General features: G+C 41.4%; 1 protein-coding gene across 1 annotated transcript in view; it reads left to right on the top strand.

The window, feature by feature from the left end:
- The window catches only part of LOC124722262 (glutaryl-CoA dehydrogenase, mitochondrial-like), a 214,322-nt gene extending 199,455 nt beyond the window's left edge, over nt 1–14,867 (top strand). Inside the window, exon 3 of the mRNA XM_047247450.1 lies at nt 14,806–14,867. Within this exon, the coding sequence (XP_047103406.1) occupies nt 14,806–14,867 (62 nt within the window). The remainder of the gene's footprint in view (nt 1–14,805) is intronic.
- The last annotated feature ends 3,197 nt before the right edge of the window (nt 14,868–18,064 follow it).

Raw genomic sequence — 18,064 nt, 5'->3', positions numbered from 1 at the left:
TCCTGACATGATGCCACCTACCAGGCGGACAAAGCATCATGTCAAATAGCTTGAAGTGTATGTGCTTGTTTCGAGTAGCACCAGGATGAGTATAATTTTCTCCCCTGGCTGCCAACCTCCCTGTATTGAACCTAGTTGAGAATCTGTGAGACTAGCTCGATTCCACCAGGGAGCCTCAACTGAGAAACTTATCTCAGCTGGCAATGGCCATGGAGTCGGCATGACTCCACATCCCTGTCTGAACCTCTAAAACCTCACTGACTTCTTCTGCACATCTCACACTGCAAAAGGTGGTCATTCAGGCTTTTGTCAGGTGGTCAGTTCTGGCAGCAACGATGCCTCCAATTTGTCTGAGCATTGAGTTGAATTGAGCTTGTATGAGAGGTATGGGTGCAGCACGCTATGCTGTTTCAGTTACATGACAATCGTGGTGTCAAGTACAAGCATCCTAGCCTCTTGGCAACCCGTGACCAAATGTATTCAATGGGCGAAAGATCTGGAGAACGTGTTGGCCAGAACTACAGTTGTACACCCTCTGTATAGAGATTGGTTTGCACAGTGTAGTTACATGCGGTCTTGCAGCGTGTTGCAGAGACATAACGTTATGGAGACCTCAAATATAAGGCAATATCTTTGGGCTTAAGCAGTCTGAAATGTAACGGCTGCTGACCAAGTTACCGGCTGTAAGAACCAGAAGTAGACATCTCCCGTGCGCATTGGCCCTGAGAAGCATGATGCCATGTTTTGGAGCATGTATGACAATGATTGTAAAGCTGAAAAACCATGATGATATATGCAGAAAGCGTGTCATGGCGCCACTCCTGTGTCCAAGGTTGTCACCACACCTCCCTCTGCTGCAGTGTCAAGGGTTGCAACAGCAATGGTTTTTGCACTGATAGTACGTAGTGCTCGAGACGTCACCTCATTCTCCACGTGGATACTTGTCATGTAGTAAGCAAACTCATTTCCTGGTTCTTGGCATGTAACTTTACTTCGTGATCCTGCACAGCTGAATGAATATGCATGTCCCTCGGGCGCCAGACATAGGTGACTGTTGCGATCCTTCAAGTCGCTGTATAGGAATCTACTAAACTCATTAATTCCATATCATGTGACAATCGTGGGGTGCCAACCAACGTAAGTAGTGATTTCGCGGAACGATAAACCACTGTTTCGAACGTTCACGATGCTGCCACTGTTGAATTCTGACACGTGCTAGTAGACGTTTCTGTTCGTAAGTAAGGCGTAACACGATCATCTCACAAGCAAACATTATTCTGAATGAGAAACCCATAAATACAAAATGTAGGTCGTATTACTCCTACAACACTGCGTAGTGACACTACCCACAATTCTGGTAAAAGTATTAAATTTTTGGTTCAAATGGCTCTGAGCACTATGGGACTCAACATCTTAGGTCATAAGTCCCCTAGAACGTAGAACTACTTAAACCTAACTAACCTAAGGACATCACACACATCCATGCCCGAGGCAGGATTCGAACCTGCGACCGCAGCAGTCCCGCGGTTCCGGACTGCAGCGCCAGAACCGCTAGACCACCGCGGCCGGCTATTAAATTTTTATTGTAAGCGCTGAGAGTAGCATGGAGGCCACCACGGAGTATAGCAGTGACAGCGCTGGCCGTGAGCCATGCTACATCGACAAACAGGGCATATAATAGATGCGTAAAGGAGTTGTGAAGCAAGTATAGCTTAGCGCAATGGTAAATTGCTCCACGCAGCAAAGAATCTACATCTATATCCACAAGGATACTCTGCAAATCACATTTAAGTGCCTGGCAGAGGGCTAATCGAACCAACATCACAATTCTCTATTATTCCAATCTCGTATACCGTGCGGAAAGAACGAAAACCTATATCTTTCCGTACGAGCTCTAATATATCTTATTTTATCGTGGTGATCGTTTCTCCCTATGTAGGTCGGTGTCAACAAAATATTTTCGCATTCGGAGGAAAAAACGCCTTTCTTTTAATTTTGTCCAGACAAAATTCTTTATCATTTCTGTTACACTCTATCCCATATTTTGAGATAATACAAAACGTGCTGCCCTTCTTTGAACTTTTTCGATGTACTCCGTCAGTCCTATCTGGTAAGGATCCCACACCACGCAGCAGTATTTTAAAAGAGGACGGACAAGCGTAGTGTAGGCAGTCTCCTTAGTAGTTCTGTTACATTTTGTAAGTGTCCTGCCAATAAAACGTAGTATTTGGGTGTTCCTTCCAGTTTAAGTTGTTCGTAATTCTAATACCTAGGCTTTTAGTCGAATTTATGGCTTTTAGATTAGACAGAAATATTGTGTAACCGAAGTTTAGCGAATTCCTTTTACCACTCATGTGGATGACCTCATTCTTTTCGTTATTTAGGGTCAACTGCCAATTTTCTCAACATTCAGATATTTTATCTAAATCGCTTTGCAATTTGTTTTGATCTTCTGATGGCTTTATTAGTCGATAAACCACAGCGTCATCTGCAACCAACGTAAGACGGCTACTCAGGTTGTCTGCCAAGGAAAGCAAAGGGCCCATAACACTACCTTGGGGAACACGAGAAATCACATCTGTTGGACTCGATGACTTTCCGTCAGTTACTACGAACTGTGACTTCTCTAACAGGAAATCACAAATTCAGTCACATATCTGAGACGATATTCGATAAGCGCGCAATTTCACTACAAGCAGCATGTGCGTTACAGTTTCTAAAACTTTCCGGAAATCCAGAAATATGGAATCGATCTGAAATCCCTTGTCAATAGCACTAAGCACTTCATTTGAATAAAGAGCTAGTTGCCTTTCACAGGAACGATCTTGTCTAAACCCATGTTGGCTGTGTGTCAATAGACTGTTTTTTTCGAGGTAATTCATAATGATGTAGCAATTGGATCGTTGCCACTGCACTGAAGTGGGGTCTCTCTGTTATGGGCAGTGTAACTAGATACCAGTTTTTAGAGGAACAAATGGGCAGTACTGGTGTATAAATGAGACTGAATTTGAGGAGATTACGTCATTCGAGTCAGGGACTTGGTAATTGCTGTGTAGCCGCACTACAATACTGGAGCACCACTGGCCGATCAGACGACTGGGCAGCGCCAGCAGCAGTCTATGGTTCGAGACCAGGCTGTGTCTGCCGCCACACTCGGTCCTCTGTGAGACTTGGCGTCATAGCCCTGTTGGCTTGCTGTTCCGGTCTGCTGCCGCAAAGGATGAGACCCAGGGAGGGACTCGGCGTCACACCGTCAGCCCCCGTCTATCGCCTGTCTGAGGGGCATGGGTACAGACCCACGCACAACCGCTGAGCAAGCAGCAGCCAGGTCGCCTTCTGGCGTGTCACTCCCCTGGGAATCGCCACTGTCGCAACTGCCTGTGGCGTCGCCCTCGCTTGCTACTTTTACCCATTCTACATACTACCTTTTCACAATCTTCATAATAGCGACAATAGCATCGTAATTAAATATTGTTTATGTGGAATGTAATCAACAACACACTCAATAATTATCGATGGCCGCAGGAGAATCTGCACGCTACAGTGGAAACCAATTTACAAGTTCGTTTTACGATCACTGTTTGGTGTGACACGAACGGTAACATGCTGATAGGTTTAGAAGAGCGACTAACAAGACAGAATGATTTGCATGTTGAAAGCTTGAGAGCATTCTCTTACACACTCGGAGTGCAATTTACGTCTAGCATTATGGAGACCCTCTACATTTTACCAGACGTATGAGAAAACTTCTCAGTAGCACTTCCCTTGTCGCTGGTTTGGTCGTGGTAGTGCAATTAATTGGCCATTAAGATAGCCAGACCTTACACCATTTTCATTATAAGGTTGGATGTAGTCTGAGATGTACAAGCAAAAGATGAATACGCGAGATGAACTGCGTGGACGCATCATGGACACTGCTGCCTATCTAGATTTTGGCTCTAGGAAACGTGCTGAGGCACTCGGACAGGCAACACATGTTCCCCCAAGAGTGCACAAATGCATTGAAGTTCGCTCTGGGATACTCGAACATTGATTGTGCACCGTACATCAGCTGTGATGTGACCTGTACAATACTTAGAGATGAATGTGCTAAAAATACGTTTTTTTAAAACTGATACCTTGCTAAACGAATAGTGTTGTATTAACTAACTATTGTACATGCGTACATGTGCGAAGCTGGCAATTTATTCAAGGGTACAGAAAATAAATAACGATGTCTATTAAATGTGTTCTGTCTCGAAAATCATTCGGAATAGGGCATATACCTGTCTGAGGTTTTTTGCTTCAAACGATCGTTCCTGTGATATCTCTTAATATTGACCATTCCTCCTGGGACACAGTGTTCCCCAGGAAGGTGTGTTGGGGCCCTTGCTGTTCATGTTGAATATTAATGACAGTGCAGAAAATGTTAACGGTAACCTCAGATTTTTTGTAGATGCTGTAGTTATTTACAATAAGAGCTGCCTGAAATACGGTCCACAGATATTTAGTCTAATCTTGATAGAATTTCAGAGTGATGCAACACCTGGACACTTTCTTCAAGTGCTAAGAATGCAAAATTACGCACTTCGCAAAAAGAAAACAATGTAGCATTTTATGTCTACAATATCAACGAGTCTTAATTGGAATCTTCAAAAATGGCTCTGAGCACTATGGGACTTAACGTCTTAGGTCATCAGTCCCCTAGAACTTAGAACTACTTAAACCTAACTAACCTAAGGACATCACACAACACCCAGCCATCACGAGGCAGAGAAAATCCCTGACCCCGCCGGGAATCGAACCCGGGAACCCGGGCGTGGGAAGCGAGAACGCTACCGCACGACCACGAGATGCGGGCAATTGGAATCTGTCAACACATACAAATACTTGGATGTAACAGGTTTGAAGGTATGAAACGGGGTGGTCGCAGAATTTAAGGAAGATAACCATTCGCGGCCCATTACTTTTACTACTCTTGCCTATCTAGATTTCGGCTCTAAATAGCCGTCTTCAGAAATGCAAAAGTAATAAAACTAATGGAAATGCGACTGAATGTTGTGCTTCTCTCCTTCCTTATAGTCTACGGCCGCTGCACGCAGCAGTTCCTTGTGGAATCGAAGTTGAACGCAGAACTGGTACTTTTTGCAGATGCATTTGTCAATGACGTTTTACAAAGGCTTATTAACTGGTTCTTTGAAATGGAATATTTGGGAAAATGCACTATATTCAGTTCTGTTCAATGACTAGACTAATATCAATAATTGACGCGGCACAAGAACAGGAGTCAGTAAACAGGGTAGAATACTCCAAATTTTTGGGTCTACATACTTATGAAAACTTGAAGTAGAAGAAGCGTATTGCTGAGTTTCTCAAACAGTGAAGTTCAGCTACTTTTGTTCTTAGTATAATAGCTAGTCTTGGAAACAACATACTAACATATTTTGCGTATTTACTCTGAATAATGACTCATGTAGTAATTTTCTTGGGACATTACCAGTAAGAAATAAGGTACTGATTGCCCAAAAGTGAGCAGTAAGAATAATAAGCAATAATAAGTGACGCTCACACGCGGTCGTCATGTTCATACTTCTTCAAGGAGCTGTGCATTTTAACCACGATGTCACGAATTCGTCATAAATAATCGAAAACCATTTGAGAAGAGTAGTCATTTACTCACCTGCAACACTAGAGGAAAAAGTGAAGTTTATTACCCATTATTAAAGCTGTCAGTGACTCACAAATGAGTTCAATACGCTGCAAAAATGTTTTGATTATTTGCACCATAACGTACTATGTCTGACAGGTAGCGTAGCAAGATTTATGTATATATTAGAATCATTTTCCGTGGACAACCCAGTTCTACTTCATGGACGAACTTCGCTTTAAAAGCCGGTAGCCTGAGAAAGAAAATATTTTTAAATGTAGTTGAGCGAATAGGACAAAAACATGTGTTCATTAATGTAAACAGTCGTCATATATACGTACCCTGTAAACTGAATAATTGCATATCATTTGCTCATCCATAGGCAAAGCCGATCGCAGAATTCGTTTCATAAGTAGAATACTAGGATGTACTCAGTCTTCAAAGGAGACTGCTTACAAAACACTCATGCGACCCTTCCTAGAATATTGCACTGGTGTGTGTGATCCTTTCCAAATAGGACGAACAAGAGCACTGAACGTATACAGAGAAATGACTCAGCAACGATCACAGGTTTGTCTGATCTTCAGGACAGTGTCACGGAAATTCTGGAGAAACTAGACTTGCAGACATCTACATACAAAGTGTCAGGAACCAGTTTTAGTAGACGAATTTTAGAGTATACTACAACTCCGCTACAGCAATCGAGAGGACAGGATTAGGTTAATTCCAGCGACTATAAAGGCATACAAATGGCAATTTTTCATGAAATCCGTACGTGAATGGAAGGAGAAGTAACCCTAATTAGTTCAGTTGGATGTACCCTCTACCACACATTTCATAGTGGTTTGCAGAGTCTGTATGTAGATACACAGGGGTTCGACAATGGATGTAGATATACAGGTGTTGGACAAAAACTTGGAAGCACTGAGAGAAATACAAAGCATTCTTGAACATAACTGCAGATGCTATCAAACCTGCTGGGTGCGCTGTTGTATTTGGTCACGAATGACACCTGTGCAATGCCCTCAATACGTTGCAAGTGTCAGTCGTGGTCAGAAGAGCGTTCTGTGCAGCTGTAAGTGTGTTATTTCAGAGGTAAGTGGATTCATATATTGCCAAGTTTCTGGTGTTTTTATGGTATTTGCTTCAGTTACCAAGTAGATGAAGTGGTTCGTGTTTCATGAGGCACCGTATCAAAGATTTATACCGAATACAAAGAGAGCAGAAACGCGCCCTCTTAGTCACAATGAGTACGAAAGTGTGTGTTGAGTAACTGTCGCAAATGATCACTGAAGAGGAGTGTGACGAAAAGGAAGAGGACCACAGCTATAATGATCACTGCAGAACTCAATGTCGCACTCGAGTACACTGTCAGCACCAAAAGCCAGGAAGGGGTCTTCATAAGCAGAGAACTGCAGTCCGATGTGGAATTTCAAAACCAAGCATTAGTGACTGCAGTGGGTGGAAAACGAAAATGTGGTGCTGAAGCCATAAAACCTTAAATATGGAGCAATGGATGAAAGTCCTATGGTTGGCTGAGTCTTGTTTTAGACTGTTTCCAATTGCTGCCCGAGTTAATGTCTGGCATATGCATGTTCCAAGCCTATGTTACAGACTGCTTGCTGCAAAGAGCGAAACATGGCAAGGGTTCGGTGTTAATTTGGTCAGCCATACCCTGGTATTCCTTGGACACCATGGTTACTCTACAAGGTCATATTGCTGCCAAGGATTGTGTGTCAGTTTTGTCTGATCAGATCCACTACATGGTACAATATTTGTTCTCCAATAGTGACCTGCAGCATCATCGATAGAATGGACTGTGGTCCTTTGGTGCACAGCCGAGTGGAGGGTCTGAATCAGAGGCTCAGGCGGTTCTGTGACGGTGTGGGTTGCAGATTTCTTGACATGCGCCATCAGGTGCTGGGTTTCCGTGTTCCGATTAATAGGTCAGGAGTCCACTACACACATGAAGCTGCTACACAGGTAGTGGGGATTGAGTGGAAGGGACTGCGTGGTTTTTTAGTTTAGTGGGCTTCAAGGAACCACAGAAAGGGCGTCCGTCTAAAAGGGGGTAGGTAAAACACAGTCAGTTAGCTGTATACTTGTTAATTGTTGTAGCTGTGTTGGGAAAGAACCAGATTTCCAAGCCCAAATAGCCAGCACTGAATATCAAATAGCTGGCTAATGCCGGAAACAACTTCAGCAGAAAGGAGACAATCTCAGTAGTCGTCTTAGATTACTTGCAGAAGATGCTGTTATTTACCGTCTTGTAAAGTCATCATATGACCAAAACGAACTGCAAAATAAGTTAGATAAGGTATCTGTATGGTGCAAAAAGTGGCAATAGACCCTGAATAAAGTAAAGTGTGAAGTTATTCACATGAGTACTAAGTAAAACCGCAAAATTTCGAATCACGGTAAGTCACACAAATCTGAAGGCTGTAAATTCAACTAAATGCTTAGGGACTATAATTATAAATACCCTAAATTGGAACGATCATATAGATAATGTTGTTTGTACAGATAACCAAAGACTGAGATTCGATGGCAAAACACTTAGAATGTGTGACAGGTCTACTAAAGAGACTGCTTACACCACGCTTGTCCGCCCTATTCTGGAGTATTGCTGTGCGGCACGGGATGCGCATCAGATGGGACTGGCGAATGAGATCGAAAAAGTACAAAGGAGGGCAGATCGTTTTGCGTTATCGCCAAGTAGGTGGGATAGTGCCACAGACATGATACGTGAATTGGAGTGGCAATCATTAAAACAAAGGCGTTCTTCGTTGCGACGGAATCTTCTCATGAAACTTTAATACCAGTTTTCTCCTTCAATTGTGAAGAAATTCTCTTGGCACCCACCTACATAGGTAGAAATGATCATCACGATAAAATAAGAGATATTAGGGCTTGCACAGAAAAATTAAGTGCTCGTTTTATCCGTGCGCCGTTTGTGAGTGGAATGCTAGAGAGACAGCTTGAAAGTGGTTCATTGAACCCACTGCCACGCACTTTATTGTGAATAGCAAAGCAATCATGAAGATATAGATGCTGTGTTCCAGGAAGACATTGCTCCTGTTCGCAGCTCACATCGTCCAAGACTGGTTTGTAACCAAGAGATTGAGTTGTTGCATCTCCCATGGCCACCACAGTGACAGATCTCAGCATTATGCAGCCTTCATCGTCAAATTGGGAATGAAGTGTACGTGATCACTACACGCTTCCATCATCACTACCTGAAGTTCCCAATATTTTTCAGGAACAATGGTATAAGATTCCCCTGAAAACCGCACAGTACCTGTTTAGAATGCCAAGGATTTTCCTACACCGCCTCAGGCGTGGTAAGATGTTGTACTTTTGGTTTTTCCATATTTGTGTCCACGCCCAGTAGATGTCATTATAGACTATTGTTGGAAATGACCAAGTTACGAAGTTCCTCGTTCATGGGGTTCGTCCTACAGGCCGCATGTTGTATTATGCTTCTGCAGAGATGGCTGTGTGCTATAACATTGTTCAAGGGAACAGGAACAGTAGTAAATCCGGCATCTGGCTATCCGACACACGAAAAGCGTCCTAACATTCCTGGAGGTACGAATTCGCGTAGTCCGCTACCGTCACACCAGCCCGCCTTGCGCCGAGCACACACAGACACACACACACACACACACACACACACACACACGCGCGCGCGCGCGCGTTCGCACACGAACACACACGCGCGCAAGCGCAATCACTTCCATATTTCTGTGTAGGAGAAAACTCCTCTCCGTAGACGAAAGCTCAAACCCAGCGAGGTGGCGAAGTGGGAAGACTCAGGACTCACAGTCAGGAGGAAAGTGGTTCGAATCTCAGTCAGGGCATTTACATTTAGGTTTCCTTCTCATCATTCTCCAGTCTAAGCTTATGCTTGGAAGACTGCAGGAAACTTAAATGTGGATGGCCTGATTGAGATACAAACCACTGGGCTCCTAACTGTGACTTCGGTGTCCTCCCACTTCGTCACCTCGCTGGGTTTTAGTGATGAAGTTTGGTGAATGCGGTGGATGCCCTCTGTGTAGTTTATAACGTTTTATTTTGTCACGAGGGCCTTTGCATTGGCATTTGTGGATCGTCAAATATTTCTGCTTTAATTTTTCCGCTTTCAGCTCAGACATTTTTCCCTGTATATGGAAAGCGTGATCCGTTCTTATCAAAAACCTTCACATACTGCCTCAAAAGGCCCAACTGGGATGTGTTTTTTCTCTGCTATTCCAGAGTCACAAGAAGCACTTTGCTAACCAAGGAGAAAGTTTACCATTCGTAAGTCTAGACAAACCATCCATTCATGTATGAGACGTAATCTTCTCAAAGATCATAACTAGGTTTTTATGTTCTTCTTTCACTTCCCTTGAGGGAGCAGGTGATATTGAACTAAATTTGTTACCATTGTGTATTAGCACAAATTTCAAATTTGCCTTGAGCTGTGCACAGAAACGAGAAAGTCAACTAGAAAACATAAAGGAAGACCCATTTCCTCAGGAGTCCACTAATTTCGTGCAAAACGCGAGATTGTCTACTTGAGAGTATAAAAAAGAAAAATGAAGGGCTTCCTGGAACAACAAGTCGTTACGACACCAGCCTAGGCAAAACCAAAAGATACGATACAACATTCATTTGTCTAACATTTATTCCGATTTAGATCGTAAAGTATGGTATTTACGACTCTTATATAGGTACGTGATACTTTGAAGTATTTACGAAAAGTAGCCTGTTCTTTTCCAAATTTACCTCTTTAGTGTGAGTTAAACTGTGAAGACATAAAATTATGAGAACTGGTCATCTTGCTGATTTGTCTTTACAGAAGTCTATTTTTAAAAAGTATTGTTAACCTTAAAGGTTTTTATTGGATTTCATTTCATATATACAGTTTTTCTTGTATATGACATGTACGCAACAAACTTCCAAATGTCATATGAGCTGTAGAAAAACGTAATTGACTGTTTATCAGACAATAATCTTCAGTGTATTCAAAAACCGTAACTAACTTTACCGGAAAATTTCCGATTGACATAATAATTTAATCCTGCAATATGTAAACAAATCTTGGGACGTGGTGTATTTTGGAATTTCTAAATTTTAATTCAACACTATATGAAATTTCATTTCTAAATAGCATTTTTTTAACCATAAAAAGGTATTATTTTTGCATCAATCGCCACTGTTTGTAAAACCAGATGACATTAAAATATTTATTTTGACAAAGGAAATTCTAGAACATTTTGGACAACAATTTTGTGTTATATGGAACTGTATGCATCCCAAATCAGATTGGACATAGTAGTCAGCTGAGTTGACTATTAGCTTTTGTATGTGACACATCGTGTGTAATATTTTTGTTATCAGCAGTCATGTGAAAATGAGCTGCTCCTGTGTAAAAAGAGGTTTTGATGATGAGACTACCTTTTAGTTGTCTTCTCGACTATGGAAAATGTTGACACTAAGAAAAAACTGTGTATTGTATTTTACTATGAGGGACAAACTAATTGTGAAGTAAATGAAGAAGAATTGTAAAGAAATTGTATCTTCACTTGCTAGTAAACAATCTGAGGACCTATTCATACCCAAATTACGCGAATACTGCCGCTTCTCATTGAAACAAGATGTGTATTTACCTTTATTCTACAACTTGTTTAATCACGTCTTGAAAGAGTCTTATTCTCATGACGTTCCATTGAACTAAAACTATTACGTAATTACAGTAGAGATTTATTACAATTGGAATTGCTAATTAGGGATATTTTGCCTCAGATGGACCATTTCAATAGCAAGAAGGGCAGCAGACTTTTTCTGTTGTATAGTAAAAGATAACCTTGGTTCCTTGATCCAGTACATTTTTGTTGGAAGCCAGTAATTCAGAAGCTTCTTTTGACAACTTGAGATATCTGGTGAGTTATTAACAAATCCCGCTTCAAACCTTTAGGAATTAACGCCATACATGCTTAATCACTGTCATCATCATTAGTATCAGAGGGACAACACCAGTCCTCACAAACAACAGGTATCGGAGTGGCTTTTGTTTCAGACGTTTTTGTTTCCTGGTAGTCCACAATCGTAGATGTTCTGTACATGTTTTACAGATTTATTGCAAAAGTCTTTATAAAGTCAATAATAGGCATTCAGATTCCTTTCAGCGGTTATTCTCTGCATATGTAGCAAAAACCATCAAGGTGATTTACGCAACTTCTTCTACTTTAACTTATATTATTTCTGTTCAGCAACACAAGTGCAAAAAACCACAACATAGATGTTTCCTAACAGAAGTGTCATGTGACATTTTCCTCGGTCAGCCCTGTACGGCCAGAGCTCATACAGTAACCTCCAACTCCATCTGGTGGATATTCCTGGACCTAATTAGAAAGCAGCCCGGCAATAGGGCAAACCTACAGGAACCAATCCTCGTACATGTAATTTAGAAGTGCACAAACCGGAGTTACAAATGCAAATTTCATGTAGAAGTGCATGTTAAATAACACTGATCAAAAAATAAGAGCGGATAGAGGAAGACTGATTTCACTTTTTGATTCAACGCCCCAACCGTGGCTAAAATCAATTCTAAAATCCTAGATACAAAGGAAAGCAGTTTGTCCTTCGCCTGTGTAATGTATTCATTGCTAGTTTCCCTTGAGATATCTGGTGAGTTAATAACTCATCCGAGTTTAATCCCTGAGGATTTAATGCCATAACCTCATAATCACTGTCATCATCATTACTATCAGTGGGACAACACCAGTCCTCACAAACAACAGCTATAGGAGTGGCTTTTGTTTCAGACGTTTTCGTTTCCCGGTAGTCCACAATCGTAAATGTTCTCTACAAGTTTTACAGATTTGTTGCAAAAGTCTTTACAAAGTCAATAGTAGTAATTCCGTTTCCTTTCAGCGTTTATTCTCTGAATATGAAGCAAAAACCATAAAGGTGATTTACGCAACTTCTTCTACTTTAACTTATATTATTTCTGTCCAACAACACAAGTGCAAAAACCTACTACATAGGCGTTTCCTAACAGAACTGTCATTTAACATCTTCCTTGATCAGCCCTGTACGGCCAGAGCTCACACAGTAACCTCCAACTCCATCTGGTGGATATTCCTGGAACTAATTAGAAAGCAGACTGGCAGTAGGGCAAACCTACAGGAACCAGTCCTCATACATGTGATTTAGAAGCGCAAAAACCAGAGTTACAAATGCACATTTCATGTAGAAGTGCATGTTAAACAACAATGATCAAAAAAATAAGAGCGGATAGAGGAAGACTGGTTCACTTTTTGATTCAACGCCCCAACTGTAGCTAAAATCAACTCTAAAAACCAGATATAAAAAAAACTGTTTGTCCTTAGCCTGTGTAATTACTTCATCGTTTGTTTCGCTTGAGATATCTGGTAAATTATTAACTCATCCCAGTTTAAACTTTGACGAATTAATGCCATAACCGCATCATCACTGTCATCATCATTAGTATCAGAGGGACCACACCAGTCTTCACAACCAAGAGGTATCGGAGTGCCTTTTGTTTCAGAAGTTATCGTTTCCCGGTAGTCCACAATCGTAAAAGTTCTATGAGTTACAGAGTTATTGCAAAAGTCTTTACAAAGACAATAATAGGTTTTCGGTTTCCTATTTAGCGTTTATTCTCTGCATATGAAGCAAAAATCATCAACGTGATTTACGCAGCTTCTTCTACTTTAACTTATATTATTTCTGTTCAACAACACAAGTGCGAAAAACCACAACAGAGATGTTTCCTATTTGAACTATCAAGCGACGTCATTCTCTCTCAGCCCTGTATGGCCTAGTTCACACAGTAACCTGCAACTCCATCTGGTGGATATTCCTGGAACTAATTAGAAAGCAGACCAGCAATAGGGCAAACCTACAGGAACCAATCCTCATACATGTGATTTAGAAGTTCACAAACCAGAGTTAAAAATGCACATTTGATGTAGAAGTGCATGTTAAACAACAATGATCAAAAAAATAAGAGCGGATAGAGGAAGACTAATTTCACTTTTTGATTCAATGCCCCAACTGTGGCTAAAGTCAATTCTAAAATCCTAGATATAAAAAAAAAAAACAGTTTGTTCTTGGCCTGTGTAATTACTTCACTGCTAGTTTCCCTGAGTATCTTAAAATGTTGTAACAGTTATAATTGTTGATAATAGGTGTGCAAAGCGCCAATATAGATTTGACCTCTTCAGTCTGATGCGTTAAATGAATAATAATTTATTTCTGCTAAGATAGTAGATTTGCTTCCAGTAGAAATAGATTTCGAGTAAATGATCTGGCCATTCAGGGTAAGGTTGTCTATGGTTCACTTGAATCGATTCAAGCAATTTCCAGGTCGATTCTTTGAATGAAGGTCGGGACACACACGTCCGGGCCGTGTCAGGGCCGAGCGTCGGACGAGTGACGGCCGTACTCCGGTCCGTTCCTGCAGGGGCCACACATGACCGGGGCACGTCCGTGTCTCTGTTGTTCCTTGTAGTGACTCGGACGCGGTGAGCTGTGTTTCTGTTTGTGAAAGCTGTAAAACATATTCACTAATTTTCGTAATAGTGAATTAGGACTTATAGCACTTGCTTTAGACGAAGAGGAAAACGAACGAAGGCAATCAAGAAGAAGAAAATTATGGATCCACAGTGCCTGGAAAACAAGACCAGTACAGGGAGAGTTTCGAACACTATTTTCTCACCTCGTAGATGATGAGACTAAGTTTTATGAATATTTTAGGATGACGCAGTACACCTTCTGTGAACTTTTAAAGAAACTAGAACCAAGGCTGAGAAAAAATGACACGTTCTGGAGAGTATCAGTTTCACCCAAAGAACGACTGGCTGTTTTTTTACGGTAGGTTAAAGAAAAGTACACAGAACACAAATAAATAAGAAGTTTTAAGGACAGCATTTTTATTTTATTACTTTAGTAATTGAAAGATAAATACATAAGTTAGTAAATAATACAGTTAAATTTCTACTACCCTAAGAAAAACAAATGAGGACTATTCAGTGAATTAGTTTCTGAAGCTGATGAGGATGCAGGGGAACTTGGAGGATGATGGCTTTGGTTATTTATATACGAATTGTGCGAATCCCTTTGCAGGTCCAAAAGCTGCTGTGTAGGTCCTGTTGACTCGTTTCCCACAGGTGAAGGATATGGTGTTGAAACAGATTTTGCTGAGGAATTGGAGGATGATGGAGTGAATTGATGGACTGATACGTCATTCATGAGTTGCTTCAGTTCAAAGTCTTGTACAATTGAAAAAATCCTACTTTTAGCTTGATGAAACAGTAGTGGATGCAATGATTTTAGGGCTGGTGCTATACCAGCCAAAAAAGCATCAACTGGGTTTTGTATATCTCTCTGTTTTTCAGCTTTTTTTCTGCCAAAATGTAAGCCATGAGCTGGCTTGATGCAGATTCTTGTGGTTTAACCTCACGCTGAAATTTTCGTTTCAGTGGTGGTTTCATAAACGTGTTCTTCTTTGAAGTGATGGACGAATGAGCTGAGGGCGTCTGGGAATGCCGAGTGCGCTCTATCAAATTCTCTGTTTCACTATCCTGGGTTTTAATGATCCATTCTTCATCTGCAATGTCTTCTTGTGTAGACACTTTTTCGTTTTCAACAATCGACTGCTCCTCTTGGGAATCTGTATTTGATTCTTGTTTATGCTCATTATTGTCTTGCGTGTAAGGAACATTGGAAACTGTTTCTCGTTCTACCATGTAAGGTAGCAGGAACGTTAAGAGATCTTCATACTTGTATTTATGTTGATGAACAGCAGCTTGTCCTGAAACAGTTTTTCTTTTCTGCAAGGTCTTCCTTAGTTGGTCACGAACAGATGCCCATTTTTTTTGCATTCCTCTATTCCACCTGTAGCAAAAATATTTTAAATCGCGTATTTATATGACAATGTTTAAAATGCTGCAAATATTTTATAGATTATACAGTATTTCTCATCTTATACATTCAATTTTTTCAGGTTCCTTGCTACAGGAGATTCCCTTAAAACTATTTCTTTCAGCTACAGGTTGGGAAAATCCACAGTTGCAGCTATCGTCCATGACACCTCTAGAACAGTTATCGATTTATTGTTAGAAGAGGTGATGCCTGTGCCAAATGAAGAAAAATGGAATGCTATAGCTGAGGAGTTTTATTGCAATAGACGTGGGAGCGTACGGAAAAAACTCTGATGGAGGCATTCTAGTAAATTCAAATCTTGGAAAGTCATTGGAAAACAATACGCTTAGCGTCCCAAAGAGTAAAACTTTACCCGGAACTGATGTTGAACTTCCAATGGTAATTGTAGGCGATGAAGCTTTCCCTCTCAAAACATACTTGATGTGACCATATCCTGGCAGGAACTCAACAAATGACAAGGCTATATTTAATTATCGTTTGAGTCGGGCAAGAAGAATATCCGAAAATGCATTCGGTATATTGCAACAGAAATTTCGAATATTTAGAAGAATCCTTCAGGGAGACCCTAATAACCTTACAATGATTGTGACGGCTGCGTGTGTACTGTACAACTTCATTCGAAAAATGGAAGGTTATAGGGTGCCCAAACAGAGAATGGATCAAACGGAAACTGCTGAGGGATCCGGAAGTTCATCAAATCTTCGAAACCTACCTCGAATTCGTGGGAGATCAACAGATGCTGCATTTCCTGTACGAGAACAACTCAAAAAATTCCTGAACTCTCCACAAGCGACTGTGGAATGGCAAGAACATGTCGCCTTGGCGATATAACGAAGACATAAACCAAACATCTGTTTGTAAAATAAAAAGTAAATAAATATCTTTCGGGTATTAAAACTTGTATAGTTTTTATCTTACCTTTGGCTTGTAGATCTGTTGCAATTGTCTTCCAAACTCTGTCTTTGTACTCGATATTCCTGTAATTTTCACTTCCCTGGTCGTAAAGAACAGGAAACTTACGAACTTCCTCTATTAGTCGTTGCACATCCATGTTTTGTACACAGAACAGTTTTGCGCAGTTGCACAGCTCACAAGACAACCCCACCGTCAGGCCGTGTCCGTCACGTGAAAATTTAAACACGGCGAATCCCGCCCGGCCCGGCCCCGGCCCGTTGACGTTCCCCGTGCACGGCCCGGTCAAGTGGGGCCCGCTGCATTTGTTTTAATGTTGTATTTCGTAGTCCGGGTGACGGCCGATACTCGGACGTGTCTCGGCACGGACACGGTCCTGACATGTGTGTCCCGACCTTGAGACGCACACGAATTTCTTCCCCATCCTTCTCCAACTGAGGAAGTATTCGGTAGATAATCATACCGTCGTCGTTGAGGATTTGAGCCCCAACGTTCCGTTTTGTCTCCATCGTCTTCGTTGTACAAGGATAGTTTCGTTGTTTAGTTAATATCTTTGTTGACCACGCTGTGCAAAACAGAATGATGGACTATTGAACTTCCCTTCTTTCTTCCTACTGCTCTTCTCTCATCGAAAGTTAGTTTTCGTTGTATAATTTATATCTTTGCAAAACCAGAACGCTCCACTTCCACTAGCGAGGAAATAGCTGCAGTGCTAGATGACACGTTACGTGCTGAAATGCTAATTCATGGGAAACCATTACTTGCTTCATACTTGCAACACCTGACAGCTGTGGAGATGTATGCAAACATCGTTTTGGAATAGAAATCAGAATACGCCAGTGGTAATAGTTGATGACACCCTTGTAGCTCAGTGTAAGAACGATCGAAAATACATTACTCGTCATTGAAACTGCTCACCTGGAAGGATAGAAAATAATGACATTTTACTCATAGTGCTTATAAAGTGTAGTAGAGAGAATACGCGGATAAATCTGTAGGTGATTTGGAAGCATATAGGTTCCAAAATTTTGCTCAGTCCAGTAACATTAATTTGGCCACTGACTACGTTCGATGTCAACATGCACTAACCACTCAAAGATTTGAGGTGACAGGTGACACCACCAGCAGTGTCGGGGGGATGCGGAAAACAATGCAGTCGTTATCGTAATGCGGAAATGGAGTGATTTATATTATGACCAAAAGGACATGATCATTGACTTTCGGACCAATGGTGGAAGTATTTCCGAAATGGCTATTTTTGTAAACTGTTCATGTGCCACTGTGGTTGCAGTATACCGTGCACTCAAAACCTGCATTGAGGCAACGGTGGTGCACCTCGGGCCATAGATAACAGAGGTGAACGACGGCTGCGGAGATGTGTATGTGGGAATAGACGTGCAACTGTTAAGCAATTGACCACCTAGATGACCCAAGGAGGTATCAACAGTGTCTCCTCTACGATCTCTCAGCGAACTTCGCTGTGTATGAGCCCTGGAGCAGGTCTCTGGTTCATGCACCCATGCTGACTGCTATTCATCGGCGACAAAGGCTGTACTTTGCACGCCAATACCT

The sequence above is a fragment of the Schistocerca piceifrons genome, chromosome X (genome assembly GCF_021461385.2).
Source record: "Schistocerca piceifrons isolate TAMUIC-IGC-003096 chromosome X, iqSchPice1.1, whole genome shotgun sequence".
NCBI lineage: Eukaryota > Metazoa > Arthropoda > Insecta > Orthoptera > Acrididae > Schistocerca > Schistocerca piceifrons.
This window is presented reverse-complemented; position numbering and strand designations above follow the sequence as displayed.